The sequence below is a fragment of the Typopeltis vanoorti genome, chromosome 26 (assembly GCF_054136105.1).
Source record: "Typopeltis vanoorti isolate ZY-2024b chromosome 26, IOZ_Tvanoo_1.0, whole genome shotgun sequence".
Lineage (NCBI taxonomy): Eukaryota > Metazoa > Arthropoda > Arachnida > Uropygi > Thelyphonidae > Typopeltis > Typopeltis vanoorti.
Genome location: NC_143574.1, coordinates 6,186,383 through 6,207,506, shown reverse-complemented (window position 1 = coordinate 6,207,506; position 21,124 = coordinate 6,186,383). Strand labels below are relative to the sequence as shown.

The 21,124-nt window shown below is 35.0% G+C and overlaps 1 protein-coding gene across 1 annotated transcript; it reads left to right on the top strand.

Moving 5' to 3' along the window:
- Positions 1–343: 343 nt before the first annotated feature.
- On the top strand, positions 344–18,514 carry LOC150092287 (uncharacterized). The gene is made up of 4 exons (XM_090415137.1): positions 344–424; positions 8,020–8,141; positions 13,701–13,942; positions 17,517–18,514. The coding sequence occupies exons 3-4, from the start codon at positions 13,867–13,869 to the stop codon at positions 18,383–18,385; spliced, it is 945 nt and encodes a 314-aa protein (XP_090271263.1). The 5' UTR covers positions 344–424; positions 8,020–8,141; positions 13,701–13,866; the 3' UTR covers positions 18,386–18,514.
- Positions 18,515–21,124: the final 2,610 nt, after the last annotated feature.

Genomic DNA, 21,124 nt, shown 5'->3' with positions numbered 1-21,124 from the left:
AATGAGATTTAATTAACTCTTGGACGTTATCATTGAAGGGGAGAAAGAAATGAAGGACGTACGAATTGGTCATCAACACGCGAAATCACCTGCTTTATAGATAAAATTTCCCAACTGTTATACAAGCAAAATAGTTACCACTTTAAAAACTACGATCATAAAAGAGAAGTTAATTTTCCGACGTGTAATAATAAACAACTCATCCCAGAAGACGGATTGATTACCCTATTATCGGAATGGATTCTCCTTTTTGTGACATGCGCAGAAATGTCTCGAATCTGTGGCGTACTATAGCAGACGACATAAGTTTTGGCGGTAAAAATTTAGAATACTGTATACATGGTGTACATGGAAATTGTGTAGTATGCCATTAAAAATAACTTTGTAAAATGTTTTAAATAGGTAACTAAATTATTTCATTTTGGTGAGTGATTTTTTTAAATAGTTAGCCATAAAAAAAATGTATAGATAGAATTTTTTTTTTTAAATCTGTAACATTTATTTTTGAGATGGATATCGGCGCACTAATCGAATTTGGTTATCGAAAAAAAAAATGACTCGCTAATCGGGATTACTGTATTGTCTTACCTGATTGATTCTGTAATCATACATGTTATGAATAGTTCCCGCTGAAGCACTACGTATTTACTTATTTCATTTTCAACAAACAAACATTTCTGCTATTCAAATAAGTACAGCATGGTCAAATTAAATTAACTACATTAAACAGTCACAACTCACGTCGTGTTTATTTTCGGCCTAAAATAAAACTGAATTAAACACTTCAGTGTAATGAAGACGCTGAATTAATTTGTTTTGAATTATGGCCGAAGGAACTAAGCAGGACAGAAACCTAAGTGGATTTTTGATTTTAAACTGAAATTTCTCAATAGGCTTGCCTATGTAATTGATTTGTATTCTTACTTTTTAATAAAAGGAATGAGGAATCAACAGACAGCTTTTATGCGTGTATTCTCATAAAATATTCTGTAATTCTTAAAAAAAAAAAAAAAAAAAAAAAAAAAAACAGAATGACATATTTTCCCCATTATTTAAATTTCTCGAAAATTACAAAAATTACAAATTACAACAAACTGCCATAATATCTATTAGGATTTCCTGCCTAGTTTGCTATCAGCAACTGTCTTCCGAATTGGTCTGCTGTTTATCAGCTGTCTGAATTTATCAGTTCATATATTTTGATTTTCTTGAGCACTTCTAACTGCATTGAGTCATCCATTGCTTGGTCTTCCTCTGGGTAATTTACCTACGATGTTGGTATCAGTAATCTATTTTGCTAATCTTCTATTTCAAATTCTGTTTTAATGATCACACCATCTTAGATAAGTATTGCTTTTCTCGTTCTTGAATATTACCAGAGGAAAGCTCTTTTCTGATATTTTAAATACAGTTCTATAGTTCTGAGTTTAAATGCAGTTCTTCTGCAGCCTATGCGTCTTTCCTTTTACTAATTTTTACTAACATATTAATATATTTATTAATATATTTATACTTGCTTATAATATTTAATTTTATCATCAACAATCCTATACCATTCTCTTATTTTGTATAAAAAATAATAAAAATCCATCTTGTAGCACTTAAGAGGGCGCTAGCAGCTCTGTGTTTACCACAGTGTCATATTGCTACGCGCGCAAGCATATGCAGGTCATAGTGAGATGCGAGCTATTAGCGTGATGTGGCACTGTCCGTCGCTTAGTTCCACTGTTGTTTATATGCAGTTTGTGCCAGTAATAGAGTGTTCGTAGTGCTTATTGTGTTTGATAAAAATTCTCTTGACAATTCCTATGACTACATCTGAGCCTGAACGCTGTTTTTCAACATTAAAGAGAATAAAAACATTTCTGAAGAGCACTATGAATCAGGATAGGTTAAATGCATTTGCGATGATTTCAACGGAGAAAAAATTCTTCAACAGTCATACAAACATCAAGGAAAAAGTTATTGACCTTTTCGAAACAAAACAAGAAGAATGGATTTTATTTTTAAGTAATTTTGAATTATACCAAACTGTATAATTTTATCGATAATAAACAATATTTTTTCATGTTTAATTTTTCCCATAATTTTGATATTTTATCCAAATACGTATACACTGTACTTACAGTGTGTATTGCAGCACCCCCCCCCCCCCCCCCCACGATTTCAAGCCAAGAGCCGCCACTGATCATAGGAGTGTGGAATTACCCTGCATATAGATTATAAATAACAGTTAAGATAATCTAACACTCTGCTTGACATCTCATCACCATCATCATGCATATCAAGGATTTAGGCCTAGCGTGGCCTGTTCCGGCCTTAGAAGTCATCGTTGAATCGTTTTAGAGGACGTCCTGGTTTTCTTTTTCCTAATGGCTTGTACTTTAAGGCTTGTTTTGGTAATATTTCTGTTTTCATTCTTTGAACGTGTTCCATCCATTTATGTTTATATTTTTTAATTTTTTTCTATTACTGGTTCTTGGTTTAATTCTTTCATAATTTCTTCGTTTCTTTTGTGATCAAATAGGGTATACTTTGCAGTTTTTCTCATAAACTTCATTTCTGCTGTTGTTAATCTTTGTTTGTCTTTTTGTTTTATTGCCCAGATTTCGCTTCCATACATTAAGACTGGTAGGGCTAATGAATTGTATACTTTTAGCCTGGTTTGTTTTTGAACTAGGTTTGGTTTAAATATAGAGTTAATCACACCTGTTATTTTTAAATATTTTGCAATTTTTACGTTTATATCTTTTTCATTTTCATATGTGATCGTACATCCTAGGTAGTTAAATGAATTCACCCGTTCTAAGATCTTGTTATCTATTACTATCTTAGTTCTTGCTGGATCTTGTCCATTAAAGGCCATAGTTTTTGATTTTTTCTTTTGATATTATCATACCGTAAACTTTGGCTATCTCATTTAGATCTAAAATAGCTTTCTGTGAGTTATCTTCAGAATTTGTAATTATTATTTGGTATTTGGCTTGACATCTGATTTTAATAAAACACCATCTTCATGTCTATCTTTCATTTCTAATTGCTAATTTGCAACTTAATTGGTAAGCTATGTATCGCTGCCTAAAATTTCTTTCCGTTTTAGTGTTTCGAACAGCATATTTCGGCACTTATCACGCACTCTCTTGGAATTATTAAAATTTAAATAGAGATGCAATATATAATTCCACAATTTTATAACTAAAAAGATTTTCCTGTATTTAGTTCTCCCTCGTCTCTCCAGTTTTCCCTTCAGTTGTTTTTCTGAGCTTTTTCTCAAATTTTTTTTCCCCTGGATAATTTGAGTAATCTAGTTCCTCTGTGATCCTCACAACGAGATTTATTTGTCTTTTTATAAAAAAAATTGCACGATAAGAGTTCTAACTCTCCAATTATTCAAAATTCTACTTTGTGACTAAGCCTTCTGGATAATGTAATATAGCAAATGGGAATTTTTTTTTTATACTCCATTCCGATAATAGGGTAGTCAATCCTTCTTCTGGGATGAGTTGTTTATTATTACACGTCGGAAAATTAACTTCTCTTTTATGATCGTTGTAATTTTTAAAGTGGTAACTATTTTGTTTGTATAACAGTTGGGAAATTTTATACGAAATCACGTATAAAGCACGTGATTTCGCGTGTTGGTGACCAATTCGTACATCGCGTTATTTCTCCCCTTCAACATGAATTGACTCTTCTTGGCAGTCTGCCAACGAGAGCTCTCGCTTTTGTGGTTGGACTATTCATTCAAAGTTGCTGATCGACATAGAAAAGGAACATGATGTGATGAACTTCAAAAAAAAAAGGAATGATTATAGGATACTGGTTGAAGGATGGCATTATTCATTGTTGCAGGCTGTTGACAATATGCTGCAGTTAAAGAAGAGAAGGGTGCTTGGCAGTACAGCAGTCTCAATGCCAATGATGAGCACGAACCCTCATAGTTTCTCGTGGTGAATGGCGGTTGTTAAGTTTTTGCAAACCTATTGAGGAAAAACCGTGGAGCGATTGACCATTGAATTTCTTCAGAGGAAAATAGTAGTGTTTCTCAGACCACATTTTCCAACACTTCCTACGTATGGGCCTTCAGAGTAGGCGTCGTCAAAGTAGCCATACTAACTCTTCACACCGATGATTGCATCTGAGAAACGCCGCTGGATCATTGAAGATGAGAAGAAAGGAATGTAACCAAAGCTTTACTAGGCTTTTCGGATGAATTTCACTTCTAGCTATGCCATGTGGACGATAGTTGTGTAATAAACAAAAACTAAGGACAGGAATCAGTTGATATCATGGTCCAGCAGAACCAGGCAGTAGAGCTATCGTATAAGGAATGATCTCTGGGAATCTCTTGGAGCTTTGGTACCCGTAGGCCTACGAAAGCTACAAAAAGTACCTATTCCATCGTGGCTGATCAGCTACACACCATATGCGGTGACTGTCGTCTCAGAGGACGCAGGTGTATTCCAGAAAATTACAAAAAATAATCATAATACTCCGTGCTAGTTTGCTGGTACCGTTTGAGTGCAACATCTCTTTGATTATGAATGTCAAGAGATCAGGCATTTGAATCCATCAGGCTTGAACACTCGCAAAGCTGAGGGAAGCCAATTTGACGACATGGGACAGTATATCTCCTGGAAAGTTCAAAGTTTTCATAAAGTCCATGTTCAGACAGTTTAGCAGCAAGAAGTTTAGCACCACGGACTATGATGGTGGTCACAACATTTTGATTGGACTATGCATTTCAGGTCAAATATCATTTACTCTATCTTTCCACTCTTTAGGTTTTTTCACAGTTTTTTATACCTCATAATGATTTTAAAAACTCGTAATAGTTTTTATATCACTCAAGAACTCTTTCGAACAGTGGCATGCTTTCAGTGGCATATATATATATATATATATATATATATATATATACTAGGGGTCCCCCCCCTGGCGCCTACGGCGCCCAACTCCCCCGTGTTCGGGACTGGTAGGCCGGTTCTCCTTGAATTCTGATGACTCGAATTTCGAAGACTCGACACTCAGGGAATACCCTGAGTGTCGAATATATATATATTAGCGTTCATATTTACTCGGTAGATAATGTTATAAAAAATTTGTTTGAATGACTATATACCGAGAAAAAAAGAATATGGTTTAATGTTAAGATACTGCCAGTTTCGTTGAATAAATCAACTTCTTCAGGTATCACAGACAAAGAATTATACAAAATAACAGAGACATGATAATATTACATCAACAGATCTATATAAAAGACAATAGTACATTTAAAAACAGGAATGCGTGCTGGAGTTCCAAATTGAAGTTGACTACGTGCGTGAGCTGTCACGAGTGCGCCAATACTGGACAGTGGCAATGTGTGCGTCAGAAAGATTGTAGCTAAGGCCGTTGTTAATATGGGATGAATCGAGGGATATTTCTCTAGATTCGATAATCTTTTTTTCGAGTTCATCATAACACACATGGTTATTAGAAGTTTGGGACCATTCTGCGAGGCGTTCAAAACTATTTTTTATTTTTCAACATTATCTCCCTTAAGACTAATACATTTATTCCAGCGATGCTCCATCACCATTATCCCGTCCCTGTAGTGATTCTCAGTAAGATCTGCAAAATATCCCTCTACAGCTGCAATCACCTCTTGATTCGAAGAAAAACGCTGACCAGCGAGGAAAAGGTTTAGTTTTGGAAAGAGATGAAAGTCAGAGGGAGCCAAATCTGGGGAATAGGGTGGATGTTCCAACAATTCGTAGTGCAGATCCCTTAATTTTCCTATTGCTAAAACACCTTTGTGGGCGGGTGCATTTTCCTGATGAAAGATGATTTGTTTCTTCTGCAAACCGGGTTTCTTTTCTCACAAATATATTCGTCTAGTCTGGTTAAAAGATCGGAATAATATTCCCCGGTTATTGTTTTACCCTTTTCAAGGTAATTGATAAACATTAATTATCTTTAGCATCCCAAAACACCGATGCCATGACCTTTCTTGCTGATGGAACCGACTTTGTCTTCTTTGGCGCTGAACAACCGGCTTCTGTCCACTGTTTTGACTGCTGTTTGCATTCTGGTGTGTAATGGTGAATCCAAGTCTCATCCATAGTAATAAATCGACGCACAAAATCAGTTTTATTCTTGTTAAAAACGCATCAACACCGTTCAGAGATTCTCATGCGAGTGCGTTTTTGATTTGCTGTGAGCAAGCACGGCACCTATCTTGCGCAAAGTTTTTTCATATGCAATTCTTCATGCAAAATATATCCTACACGTTCTTTTGAAATGCTTATAGTCTCAGCAATTTAACGCACTTTGACTCGCTGGTCATCCAATACCATATCGTGCACTTGATCAATGATATCTGGTGTTTTTACACTTTTAGGACGTCCTTCACGTTTGTCATCTTCAAGGCTGGTACGGCCACGTTTAAACTAGACAGCCCATCTCTTAATTGTCAAAAACGAAGGAGAAGAGTGCCCATAAACGGTTATGAACTTCGAATGAATTTATTTTCACGTTAAACCTGCTTTTACCTTTTACAAGTATTTCGCATACAGAATCAAACTGGCGAGGTGTCACTCACCACACTATAACAAAAATTGGCCAGTCACTCAATCATTTTACAAATTACTCTTCTCCAGAAACATAGTAATCTAATTTATAGTTCTGTTATTTAAATGTACTTTCAACCACAACTATAATGTTCTAATGCATACCAGTATTTTGTTCTCTTCCAAAGATATCTTTTTTCAATTTTTTCAATTTCATTTAAATACGTTTTAGCTACTTAAAACTGCTCTGAACTTCCTGTTTCTTCCATCTGCCAACCATCTTAAGGCCATCCTGAATACTTTAGATTTGATCAGGTGTAAATTCAAATTTCGCTGCATTAATGCCAAAAACGATATGAAATAAATTGATCTGACTTTTAATCGATCCAGTGTTCTGTGTTTAACAAGTGTATTGAAAAACAGTAGTTGTCTATTTCGTTAGTATAATTTTACTTCAGAATCATACATATCACATTCTTTAAATGGTCTTACTGAAAACAAAATCATAATAAAATGTATTAATTAAAACGTGTAGCACTAAGGAAAAATTTCGACTTTATTGTATTAATGGTACTGCCTCATTCTGCCCTGGATAATTTTTACATGAATCATATACAGAACAAATGACTTAAACTACTCTCAAACCTTGAGTCTGGTGACGCTCTGTACATGATGTTTTGCCATTTGGCCCCATTGACAATTATTATTATTATTATTAATAATTTATTATTATTTATTATCTCAACTACTACACAGAACCTCTACTACGAATCATCTCCATCAACGCCATCTACCGCCCACCTCCACCACTACTACAATATAAACCAAGGAATAAATATTTTTTTTTATTGTTTATTGTTGTGGTGTTGTAATACATTGTAAAATAAGAGATGAATACGCAAAACATTATTATGCGTCTGAGTTTATGATTAACAGGTCGATATTTCATAAATCACAACATACTTTTTGAATCACGTTTGTTTTACAAAAATGCTTTTTCCCGTGTTTTCGACAGTGCCATATTGGTACGCGCGCAAGCATAGCGAGATGCGAGCTATTAGCGTAATGTGGCAATGTTCGTCGCGTAGTTCCGCTGTTGTTTATATGCAGTTTGCGCACAGTAGTAGAGTGTTTACTCCGTCTCTTTAAATATCGGAACATTACAATTAAAGACATAACATTTGTTATAGTAATTTTGAATTATACCAAACTGTATAATTTTATCGATAATAAACAATATTTTTTCATATTTAATTTTTACCATAATTTTGATATTTTATCCGAACACGTATACACTGTACTTACAGTGTGTATGTATATTTCGAAAGTTGCAGCACCCCACGATTTCAAGCACGAGCTGCCACTGCTTGCTTCTATTGTAATTTTGTATGCTGTGAATTTTTGCAGTATCTAATCATTTGAAATTCGGCTAAACTTCTGAAATAAATTAATTTATCTGTGCTTTCAGAATACCAACTTTACTAACAAGGCCTCAGCATTACGTCTTTGGGACGAAGCCCATTATGCTGAAAAGAGCGACATCTATGGGAAACCATTAACTCCACTTATTAAATTTCGTATTCGTCAAAGGTAAGTTATAGAATCTTCTAATAATTTAAATGCCTTTATTTTGTACTTAAATTAATCTATTGAAATTCTGCAGTGAAATAAAAACAGAAAAATGGTTCACTGTCATTTTATTCAAGTGCTGTATACACATACAGAACTTAAATAAATTTTTAAATGTATCTGCAGCATCCGCTAGTCTTCATTGCATTTATATTGTATAAATGCTCTGAAGACAATGAACACTAAATTAACATTTAGTGTGAATGAAGGGCATTGATATAAAACAGGAAGGAAGTAAAAAGAACAGGGCTTTGTACTAGCATGATAGAAAACTTCGAGCATGAATCTCTTCTATCAATGTTGGTACAAAGCTCAATTAGCTAGTGTTGCATTAGTTGTCAGACGATCTCCAAATATATAGTATTCTCAAATAAAGAGCAGAATTCCACAAAGTGGTAACTTGATCCGTTTGCAATGTAAATCGCATAGAGTAGATTTATAGGAATCTTTCCAAACTGTTTGTTCAAAGCTAAACGCCATAAGAAGGATCGCTGTACATCGGTTAGCCTAGTGGCTTTGCGCTTTGCAACCATATACCTGGGGAAGGAGTGTCCTGGGTTCGATTCCCGTTGCCGACGTGAGGAGTTTAAGGATCTTCCTCAGCCATAGCCAATAATAATATTAGCCATAATAATAATATTAGCCTATAGTACAGTGGGTCTTTCATGATGGAATTCACATAATGTTCTGTATGTATATACGCCAGCTAACAAAACGGGATGGGGAAATTGCCAATTCATGATATTTAAGCAAGTGCAAATGATCAGTTAAATATCAATAAAAACATTTTAGTTATAATATAAACAGTGGCGGCTCGTGGCTTGAAATCGTGGGGGTACTGCAACTTTCGAAATATACATACAAACTGTAAGTACAGTGTATACGTGTTTGGATAAAATATCAAAATTATGGTAAAAATTAAAAAATAAAAATAAACATGAAAAAATATTGTTTATTATCGATAAAATTATACAGTTTAGTATAATTCAAAATTACTTAAAAATTATCATAACATACATCCATTATCATAACCCCAATAATGTTATAAAATAAAAACTATAACAAATGTTACCTCTTTAATTGTAATGTCCAAATATTTAAAGAGACAGAGTAAACACGATAAGCACCACGAACACTCTACTACTGGCGCAAATTACATATAAACAACAGTGCCGCATTACGCTAATAGCTCGTATCTCACTATGACGTGCATATGCTTGCGCGCGTAGCTATGACACTGTGGTAAACACAGTGCTGCTAGCGCCCTCCTAAGTGCTACAAGATGGATTTTTATTAGTTTTTATACAAAATAAGAGAATTGTATAGGAATGTTGATGATAAAATTAAATATTACAAGCAAATATAAATAAATCAATAAATATATTTATATATCAAGAAAGAGCCTGTGTAGCTCAGTGGATGTGGCGTTTGCCAACCACGGCGCTTGGCCGCACGAAGGAAGACTTGGTTTCGAGTCTAGTCGGCGACTAGAGGAAATTTTTCTAAGCCTTTTTTCGACCGGTTCCCGAGTTAGTCGATCTCTGGCACAGGCAAGCAGGTTTTTCCTCCCGGAAAGTCGGGTTTTTCGTCCTGTAAACTCAAGAAAATCGACCGTAGAACCCACATTATTTCAGACATTAAATATATTGTGTTAGGGTTAGGGACCACGAGATGGCGGCACATTCAAGCCCTCTCTCTTCACTGAGTACCGCTTAATTAGTGATAGCCTTGGGCCATCTATCTCTGATTGGTACCAGTGGGGATTGAACTGCCCACTCAGTCTCCAAAAGTTAGATAGGGCTAAATGGCCTCGCCTACTCCCCGTATACGGGAATAAAAAGGTGTTAGCTGATTTTTTTTTATATATCAAGAAAAATTGGGAGTGCTGCAGTTCCGCAGTGCCTATGCACGAGCCCCTGAATATAAACCAACTTATAATACGTGGACTGTTCAATAAGTAATAAGACTAATTTTGCTGTGGCGAAACCACTCATCAGAATATTAATTTCTCTGGAATAAAGAAACGTTGCTGTATGTATTAACAAAAGAGGTTGATGGATGGCATATACAGGCTGATGTGCCAGTGTCACGTGACCAGTCTTCGAAATGGAAGCGTCCTTGGAATAGCGTTATGCGATTCAATTTTGTGTGCGTTTGCAAAAATCGGCATTGGACACTTTTAACATGATTCGCGAAGCTTTCCACGATGAAGCGATGTCGAGGGCAAGTGTTTTTCGCTGGCATAAAACGTTTAAAGAAGAAAGGCAAAATGTGGAGATCTTAAACGTGAGGGAAGACCTTCAACGTCCATCACAGAGACAATGATCAACACACAGCAGCGATTAACATCAAGCACGTCAAAAGGAAGCGTCCATTGCTGAAGAACGGCTTCTTATTGCACCACGATAATGCAAGGCCACATATTGCTGGTTGTGTAGTGCAGCACTTCCCAAACTGTGGGCCGCGGCCCCCTTGGGGGACGTAGGTTTTATTGAGGGGGCCGTGAAATAATGAAAACAAATTTAAAATGTTTTAAGACTAAGTAGATTTTTTTCTTTTAAAAGAAACGTATTTAACTTTTATTATTTATTATTTCTTTTTTGTTATTTTTTATATTTTAATGGAAATATTCACACATTGGTGTGTTGGTTCACAAACTTTGCTTCCTGCGTATTTCGGCTCTTAATGAATATTAGTAAATATTGCTTATTCATATGTTTCATTTCAAAGCAGTGGTTAATTGTGTTTACTTCGAATGCTCTCCAGGGAAGCTCCAAATCTTCCTGTCCCTTTCATCACACGTTCGTAATCAGGGACTGCTGATATTGACTATATATACATATCAAAACTCGTTTTATATTATCACTGTCATCCGAGCTAGTTTTCTGCCACCAATAAAAGTTTCGCATATACTTCACACATGAAAAAAAGCTTAAACAAGTTCATGTGGGGAGATAGTAACTCCTTGCAGTGGTAAACAACAGCCCTCCCTAACAGCCACTATACTGCAGAGGCAATAAAAACAAGTACTTTTATTATGCCAGTGAATAAGGTATGAGGAGTCTGTGTAATATATTTCTCAACAAATAGTGCAATTAGAGACAACTGCGATAAAAACACACTAATTAATGAATCACATGTCCCCTCATACAGAAACTATGCTGTATAGACAAACCAAACCATATGTTGTATGGGCAAACACAGTATCTAACTAAAAACGATTGTTATTAATTAGATGTGTGTGAGTTCGATTTCCCAAGGCAGCAATAAAATTCAACCGAACGTGTTAAAATTCGTAAAAGTGTTAAAACTAAATAATATATATATATATATATAATGAATTTTATGGCAGTTTCACATCTGGAATTCGGTTGAAGAGAGTTAGCATTTCAACTCAATTGTCAGCTATGCTTTTATCTTTCGGTTGCGCGATCTTTTGTTAATACCGCATAATGCAATCATATGCACGTTTTAATAACCTGCCTTGGCTGTCTGTTTCGCGTTAGGCTTAATTACCTTAAAGGGAGAAAAGTCACAAAGGAGAAAAATTTTCTGGTCCGGTGATTCCCTTATTCAGGTAATATTCACTAATTTCATGTTATCAGTCTGTGGTGTGCCAGTATCGGTAAGTGGTGATATTATTTGATCTATTCTATGTTAAACAATTTAACCCTGAGATGGATAATTGGCAGATAAAAAATAAAAAAAATTCCCGCGAACAATCAGAAACACGAAAAAAAAAGGACAGTATTTCATATTTTACCAGAACAGCCCGCATCGTCTTCAGAACCAAACGGTAAGAGGCAAAAAATGTAATACATGCATTTGATTTTTGCAATATTCGCTGTGTATGTTTTGTATTGAATATAAATACAATAAATATTATAATAATATATCTCTCTATTACGATTTTTTTTCGAGGGGGGCCATGAAATATTTTAATTTTTGCAAAGGGGGCCCTGACATCCAGAAGTTTGGGAAGCACTGGTGTAGTGGACGTTTTGCAGAGGAACAACACAGATATCCTACCACATCCTCCATACAGTCCTGATCTCGCACCGTGCGATTTCTGGCTGTTTCCTCAGCTCAAGAAACCACTAAGAGGCCGCCATTTCGAAAGCAACAAAGCATGTGTAAAAGCTGTGGAGGCAGTTTTGAAAGAACTCTCAAAAAACGGATCCTCACATGTGTTTAAGAAGTGGACGCAACGTTGGGACAAATGCATCACGTTTCACAGTAGTTACTTCGAAAAAGACCATGTAAATGATGAAGATTAAAGGTAATCTGTTTTCTGTATAAATATAGTCTTATTACTTATTGAACAGCCTACGTACATAATTTACTAATAAACTGAAATAAGTTCTATGATAATTGTAGCTTCCCCGTGTGGTTGCTGGGATAAGAATAGCACCAATGTAGCTCATGCATATCGTACGAGGCGACTAAAATGGGTATCCAGGGAGGGTAATGGATGGCAATGCTGTAGCCAGTGAAGTTCTAACTGAGGCTCAGTTATTGCTGTTGCTCTCCTGCCATGATCAGAGCTTTATATAGCTCAGTAACACCCTATCTTACACTGTCCTCTTCAGATAATGGGGAATATGAAAAGCATTCTTGCTTCGGCCATCTACCCACTCCTTTTAAGGACTATAATTGTAGCCACTGTGTCTCACATCTATGGTTATCTTGATTCCCGCTTAATATATCCAGAATTTTCAACAACAAAATTTCCATGGTTCAACATATATTAGCTAGATTCTAAATGCTAAATTTCATCAAAATCTTTCCAGTAAGAATGGATTTTTTAAATGTGTGCAATGGCTTTTATCTTGCTACGAAATACATCATAACAACAGTAAGATATACGGAAACCATTTTGCCAGCCTGGTTGTCGAAGTAGATAGAATCACTAGTTCCAAACCGAAGTCAATAGGATATGGGTTTGAGATTTCACCCCTGACCTACACCCTACTTATCGGTGGCCTAAAGTGACCTGAAAGAGTTCCATATTCAGTCTTTGGATGAAGAATTTGCGGATTATGACTCTTAGCGCACCCATGTTGCTATAGGGTTATTTACAACCACCTGTTGATGAGATTCACAGATGAAAAATTGCATGTACGCTCTGGAAAGCGTTATTTGGTTTGTTTGTTCTCAAACAAGACATCTCAATCTGCCATACACACTAGTATTCAGGGTAAGTTTTTTATTTTATTTATTTATTTTTCTTCCCCATCAAGGCATGTGCTTACCACCTTTGTTCACATAAAACAACTCGAGAACCGATGTGTATTGTTGTTGATGAAAAATTGTTGACACAATTTTAATTTTTGCTAAAACTAGATAATAATAATAAAAACTATGTTTGTGGTGTTTTATTAAACTATATCACTCATTACCTTTAATATAGACGTTATTAGAAGACAGATATTAGTATTAAAATGTTAATTTTATCTGCTACAAACGAATCAAAATGATTGAAAGAATAGGGCAATTCACAGTGGAACATGATACTTTCAGGAACCCTCCTCCTGCAAACATCAGCAAGAATGGACAGAGGCCAAGCATTGTATTACCGTTCAGTGCAAAAGCAGTGCTAAAGAGGTGGGTTACAGATCATTACTATTACCCTTACCCGACTAATAGAGAGAAAGAAGTTCTGTCAAAGGAATCCAGACTCACGATAATGCAGGTGAATAACTGGTTCGCTAATGTGCGCCGTCGTAGGAAGGAGCATATCCGGAAAGCAGCTAAGAAAAAGGGTTAGTGCTCATTGTGTGGTATCTTTTCTTAATTTCATGTCCTCATCATTTATTATAAAAACATTCATAAAAAGTAATATTGTGTATGTATTATTTCACTAGATTACTGTTGTTATAATGATGTCTGTTTGCTTTGTAATAATGATAGATCAATCGTTTTTAACACATATCAGACAATTCAGTATGCCATTTTAGACATACTATAGTATTCCATTGTTGTGGTACGTTATGACAGTATGATGTTTCTGCGATTTTTGCTTAAATAATAAAGTGAACGAGCTTCCCTCTAATTCCTCTAGGTGGCGCCTAAATTTTTTGTGCTCTTACGTCCATGAATGCACAGACTTTTTTCGATCGAGATCATCTCTGAAATTGAATTTATTTGCGAACTAATTATTTTTATAGAAGAATAGGCATTAAAAAAAAACCATAACTAATTTAAAAATAATTTATTTAAATTTGAAGAAGTCATACAAAGTACAGAAAATTAAACCCGTCTTAAATGTAAACTCGTCAAAACGTAATTATATGGGGAAAAAAACTGCAATTAAGTCACAAATGGATAAAGATATTACAAGTATTTCATTAAGTATACACGGATATATTTTTTCTTCTATTTTCGAAAAAACTATTGGTGCCTCCACCTGTTTTTTTTTTTTTTTTTTTTTTTTTGTGGAAAGCGGCAATCTTCATTAGTGTTGTGTCAACTGTATGACATTTGTTTCATTAGAAGCCGAGTTTTAGTGCCAAGAGTGACACTGTGTTTTGACGAACGGTCGGAAAATGAGTTTCAAACAGAGAGCTGCGATTGACTTTTGTGTTAAACTTGATAAAAGTTTTACCAAAACGCATCAAAGGCTTCAAAACCATACAGTGATGAATGCTTATCCCGTACTCAAGTTTACGAGTGGTTTAAGCGATTTCAAAGTGGTCGTGAGACGCTTGAGGACGACGAAAAGCCGAGCCGTCCAAAAACTGGACTGAGCGAAGTTAACATCCAACAAGTGCGTGATTTCATCAAAGAAAACCCGAAATCGTCCGTGAGATTGATTGAAGATGAATTGGGGATTCCAAAATCAACTGTGCACAACATTTTGACCGAGAGTTTGGGCCTTCGTAAATTGAATTCGCTATTTGTTCCCTACAAGTTGACCGACGACCAAAAAATGTATCGAATTGAACACTGCAAGGACCTCATTAAAACCGCTCGTAAGGACTCAAACTTCCTTGAAACGATCATTATTGATGACGAAACGTGGTGTTTTGAGTATGAGCCCGAAACAAAGCGCCAGAGTGCTGAGTGGAGACCACCAGAAGAGGGGCATCCGAAAAAAAGTTGCTTGGAGAAGTCAAAGGTAAAGACAATGCTGATTTGTTTCTACGATTCCAAGGGCATTATCCACAAAGAATTCGTTCCGCCTGGCCAAACGGTCAATGGTGAATTTTATCTCGAAGATTTGAAGCGATTGATAGCGAGAATTCGTCGCGTACGGCATGAATATCGTGACGAACGACCATTCGTCAAAACACGCTGTCACTCTTGGCACTATAACTCGGCTTCTAATGAAACAACTGTCTAAACAGTTGACACAACATTAATGAAGGTTGCCGCTTTCGACAACAAAAAGATACAACAGGTGGCGCCACTAGGTTCTTCTATTTTCGAAAAGTTCGGTTTCTTTTTGGACAGATGGTGTACATGCTTTTGTATAAACAACTCTTTCTTTATTGCGATGAAAACTTTAATCATTCTTATGGCCATTAAATAAATGGCTAATAAGCATTTCTTTTTTTGTTTTCCCCGCATGACATCATTTTGGTCAAATTCAGATGACGTCATACTTTCCACGAAATCGCATGTTAATACGAAATATTTAAGAAAAGAAGCATTACAGTCAAAATCGTTTTCGTGTCGCTTCCCTTGAAGGTCAGCTCAACTTTGTAAATCACCCAGAAATATTAATGATGAAAATACACGGAGATATAACTCCACTCTGTTCAATTGCTTCCTGTGGTTGTTTAGGCGTTTTTAAAACAAGCTACGAAAGCTTTGGAAATGATTTTACTTTCGAAACCAAATTGAGAATTGGTGAGTGCTTGCAAAAATTGCTAAATAAGAAACGTTGTCGAATGTTGCATACGGGAGCGTCCAGATCTGGATCACCAAACGGTGTTGTTCATGCGTGACTTTGGAGGTAGCTACAGATACCTCTAAAGAGAGAAAAAAAAAATATCGATATTAAAATTTTGACTGATTTAAATTGTACACACACGTGGCACACAGATCGGCAAAAACCTGAGTAGGCTTAGTAGTAAGGATAAAGTTAAGCCTTCATTTTTAACTAATATTGAGCCGTACACAAATAGTTTAGTAATGCAATATCAGGCTTAAAGTAGTTGTTAAGTTCGTTTAACGTAGTTAATGTTTACTTCATAAATGAGTTTTTTTTTTCTTTTACCTTTCCGATTGTAGCTACACCGTTATAAACAAACCACAAACTTTTTTTTTCAGTTTTTTTTTTTTTGCATTAATTTTTATCTAATTCTTTTAAAAAATAATTGTTGCATAATTTTAATATACAGGGTGGCCATAAATTAACTTTCTCTCTTTGGGGGTATCTGTAGCTAAAACGAATACACGGAATGAGACCACGTTTAATATTGAAACTTCCGAAGGCATGGGGAGATGAATTCCGCGAAAAAAAGAATTAATACCAAAAGTCGCCGACAGGGGAAATTTTGGCGCTGGTGGAGCCAAAAACAAGCTGATAATTACATTAAAGGCAGATAAAATGGAATAATAACATTTCGACAGTGTAAGCAACAGCCGCATCACTCATTCCAGGTAAATATGTGGCACGTTCCAGTTTCTTCAAACTTCTTAATTTTTTGACGCTGGAAGAGGAGAAAGCTGTCAAATATTTGCAGTAAATGCAGGTAAAAAGGATTATGCAAATTTTACCGTGTGTATGTGACAGCAGCGCCACCAATTCCACTTAAAAAGGGATTGGGGAACGTTCAGGCAGTTATTCGAATGACTGATGAATTGTGCTCAATATGCGTCCTGCCTAGCCTCAGCGTGCTTTACTTGTTAAGTTGTTTTACCTTAAACAGTGCAATGCCGTAGCGGCCCTTCGGAAATTTAGAAGGCTTCATAACCTGCGTACATGTCCTATGTCAGCTGTAGCAATGAGAGCTATGATTAAGAAGTTTGAAAAAACTGGAACGTGCCACATATCCAGCTGGAATGATTGATGCGGCTGTCGCTTACACTGTCGAAATGTTATTATTCCATTTTATCTGCCTTTAATGTAATTATCAGCTTGTTTTCAGCTCCACCAGCGCCAAAATTTCCCCTGTCGGCGACTTTTTGTACTTTTTTTTTTTTTTTCGCGGAAATCATCTCCCCATGCCTTCAAAAGTGTCAATATAAAATTTGGTCTCATTCCGTTTATTTATTTTTTTGATGGTAGGCCTTCGTATTTATTCAGCTTTAAATGTGAGCGATACTTCGTAGTCCATTGCACTTAGAGTCGAATAATAATTTTAACTGTAATCTTTTCTTTTATTATAGAACTTAGAAAGGAAGAAGAAAACAAACCAACTCGAATATCTTTGTTAAATAATGACGCACAAACTGTTCTTGGAACCTCTCCTTGGATTCAGGTGTCTGCGTCAGACACATCGGAGGATATTAACAACAGCGACATGATTGCCGCCGAAAGTTTATTACAGTTGAGCGAGTTTCAAATGGAAGATTCCTCACTCAGTACTCCTCCATGTTCTCAGTGTGCATCGTATCCTCCTGTTTCTTTCACCTATGAACATAATCAGAAAGCCGAAGATTGCGGGATGTCATTTTCACAGCTGATCAGTTCCTCCTTGCTTCTGCAGGAAGGAAGCGATCAGTTTTCCAATTGCAACGGATATTTCGCTTGTACACCAGGACATTTAAGGATGCCTTGCTTTCCAGCAAATCCATTCCAAAAATTTACGTCCTTCCCAACCATAATTGCAAAAGCTCCTTCTGCTTCTGACTCTCAACCTTCTTCATCATCGTCTTCTTCTATGGGTTCGCCTTTTGCACGAGTTAATCAGCTTGCAAGATATAGTCCGGATTCAATCAACAGAAGTAACATTCACAGTGCCCTGTCCAACCATTCTAAACACTCAGCTGTACTTCATCTCGTGGAAAATAACATGGGACCTTATCTTCCTGTTGAATATGCGGATAACGGTTTTACACGTGCCTTAGAAACTCCCTTCCAAAACTATGACTTCAGTGAAAAATCAGATGTCAACTCCCTTGCCTTGAAATATTGCCAAACACATATCGCCTTTGAAAGGGACAATTTCTATTCTTTTCCTACTGATGTTCACTTCGATTATCAGCCAACGTGCATGTTTTGCTGCTGCAATTCGGTACCACCCATGGAGAACTGATATGAACTATAGAGAGGGAAGAGACTCAATACCAGATGAGAAATCCGTTTGTGAAGAAAGCTCCTGATTTGCATATTAAAGTTCATTCATTAAATTTGCTAAATACATTAAATTTTGAAATTTGTATCAGTTTAAAACAATATAAAATATACCGAATTTAAGAAAATTTTATTTTAAGTTCAAAAATTAAATTTTAGAACTTAAAATTTGATTTCATGTTTTATTTTCAAATTTAACATGAATCATTAAATGATATTTTTCTGCCATATTTAATTAAATGCAGAAATGATTTTGTTTCAGTTATATCCTATAAACATATTTACCTAGAAAATTTCCCAACGTAATATCAACTGCCTTTCTTAAATCTTTACTCACTATTTTAATTTCAAGGAATGACGTAATCATTATTTTTGAATTAATTGTAATGCATTGCTAAAAATAGATTTCTAAATTCAACTTGTAATTGTTTTATCTGAGTGAGATAAAACCAAAATTATATTTAAATTAACTTATGTAAATCTTTTGTGCTAATTTTCCTGTAGCAATTGTTTATTTTGTTTTTCATCAAAATAATAATCGTCTGCCTGTTTTAGACGACATTGGCAGGTTTGTTTAACTCGATTTTTTATAGTTTGCATTTTATTATTTTATTTGGTGTTGTCATTTTTATTATTGATATATAAATCTACTCTTTCGTTTAGTAAGTATATTTAACCATTTATCAGTTTATTATGGTTACTTCTTTATTGAAAACAAATGTATGTACCAAATTGTTTAAATGAAATATAAAATTAGGTGCAGATATTAGAATTTGATAAAAGCCATATATCTGTACATTTATTTATGTATTCGTTTTCAATTTAGAAATTACTGTCAAATTCTTGGTTAGTTATTTGCATATTTGCATTATATGACATTATTTGCATATTCTTAAATAATAATTTGGAAAATGATGTTCATTTATGTTTGAATAGTTTTATTCGAATAAAAACATACTGTTTTTTATATTTCTTTCTGTATTGCCCTATTATCATCTCATTTGATTAATATAAATTAATATAAAAATTCGTAATATTAAGTTTTGAAATTATGTAAAACCTTTATATTAATCTAAGGGTTTGTATATATATATAACAATTTCTGTTTCGGGCTTTTGCAGAATTCAAAGTCGTGAAATAGATCTTCAATATTTTTTTTTTTTTTTTTTTTTTTTTAAGAACATCGTGCTGTATAGAGATAGTTGGCAGTCTTGTCAGTCGCTCTTCAGACATAGTTGATCTGAAATAATTTTTAATAAGTTTTAATTTAGAGTAACTTCTTTTACACGATGCTACAGTTATTGGGAGAGTTAATATGAATTGCAACGCATCTAATGGTGTCCAATCTAATTTTATTAAAGGAGACAGTGCTGTTATTTTCTCTAACATATCCGAGCCATCCAAGTCATTCTCATTGATGTCATTTGCGTTTGTTAGTGCTGCTGCTTGTACACACTCTGTCCATAAAGAAACCGAACTTTTCGAAAATAGAAGAAACTAGTGGCGCCACCTGTTGTGTCTTTTTGTTGTTGAAAGCGGCAACCTTCATTAGTGTTGTGCCACTAGTTTCTTCTATTTTCGAAAATTTTCTCTTCTACAACTTCTAAGGGTACACGTACATTAATAAAAATTATCCCGAACCATTTCGCTCGTAAACAGCTTACTTATTCTTTCATTAATGACTTCAAGTTCAATCACTGATTAAAATAATTTTTCCCGATAATGAAACCTGTTTTAAGTTCATGTTTACTATTTGAGTTATTTCCTCTATAAAGTTGTTTTTTTTTTTTTTCAAATTACTATCCCCTAATCCTTTCGTCACTTATATTGCCACTAAGCACCGAAAAATATTTGTAAGTTTCACACACACACACATACACACACACACACACACACACACACACACACACACACACACACACACACACACACACACACACACACACACACACACACACACAGAAACTTTAGTGTACTCCATAAGCACTTGTTTATTCCTATACTTTGACCCTTCATTTTTATTTTCAGAAACCTATTAATATAAAAATAATTGCCTACAAAATAAAAATAATCTGTATAACTGAAGGCAAGAAAATTCTTTTTTTTTTCTACTTGTTCAAAGTGCTTCTATTAGATTAATAATATATACTTTAATTTCGAATCTTGTTCCTAACGCAGCAGCAAAGGATCGAACTACTGGTAAAACATTAACGTTATACTAATATATCAGGCTAATATTGTTAGGGCGGCACTGCCTGTCAATATTAGCCTGATATATTAGTATTAGTATGATATATTAGTATTAGTATTAGCCTGATATATAAAGGGGGGCCCTGACATCCAAACTTCTGGATGTCAGGGCCCCCTTTGCAAAATTAAAATATTTCACGCGCCCCCCCTCGAAAAAAATCGTAATAGAGAGATATATTATTATAATATTTATTGTATTTATATTCAATACAAAACATACACAGCGAATATTGCAAAAATCAAATGCATATATTACATTTTTTGCCTTTTACCGTTTGGTTCTGAAGACGATGCAGGCTGTTCTGGTAAAAAAATATGAAATACTGTCCTTTTTTTTTTTTTTTTTTTTTGAGTCTGTTTCTGCTTCTTCTGATTGTTCGCGGGAATTTGTTTTTATTTTTTATCTGCCAATTATCCATCTCAGGGTTAAATTGTTTAACGTAGAATAGAT

Bases quoted from the DNA above. Each gene is read 5' to 3' on its own strand.
- LOC150092287 (XM_090415137.1), top strand. From the start codon at position 13,867: ATGCAGGTGAATAACTGGTTCGCTAATGTGCGCCGTCGTAGGAAGGAG. The intron at 13,943-17,516 runs GTTAGTGCTCAT...CTTTTATTATAG, and splicing joins GAAAGCAGCTAAGAAAAAGG to AACTTAGAAAGGAAGAAGAA.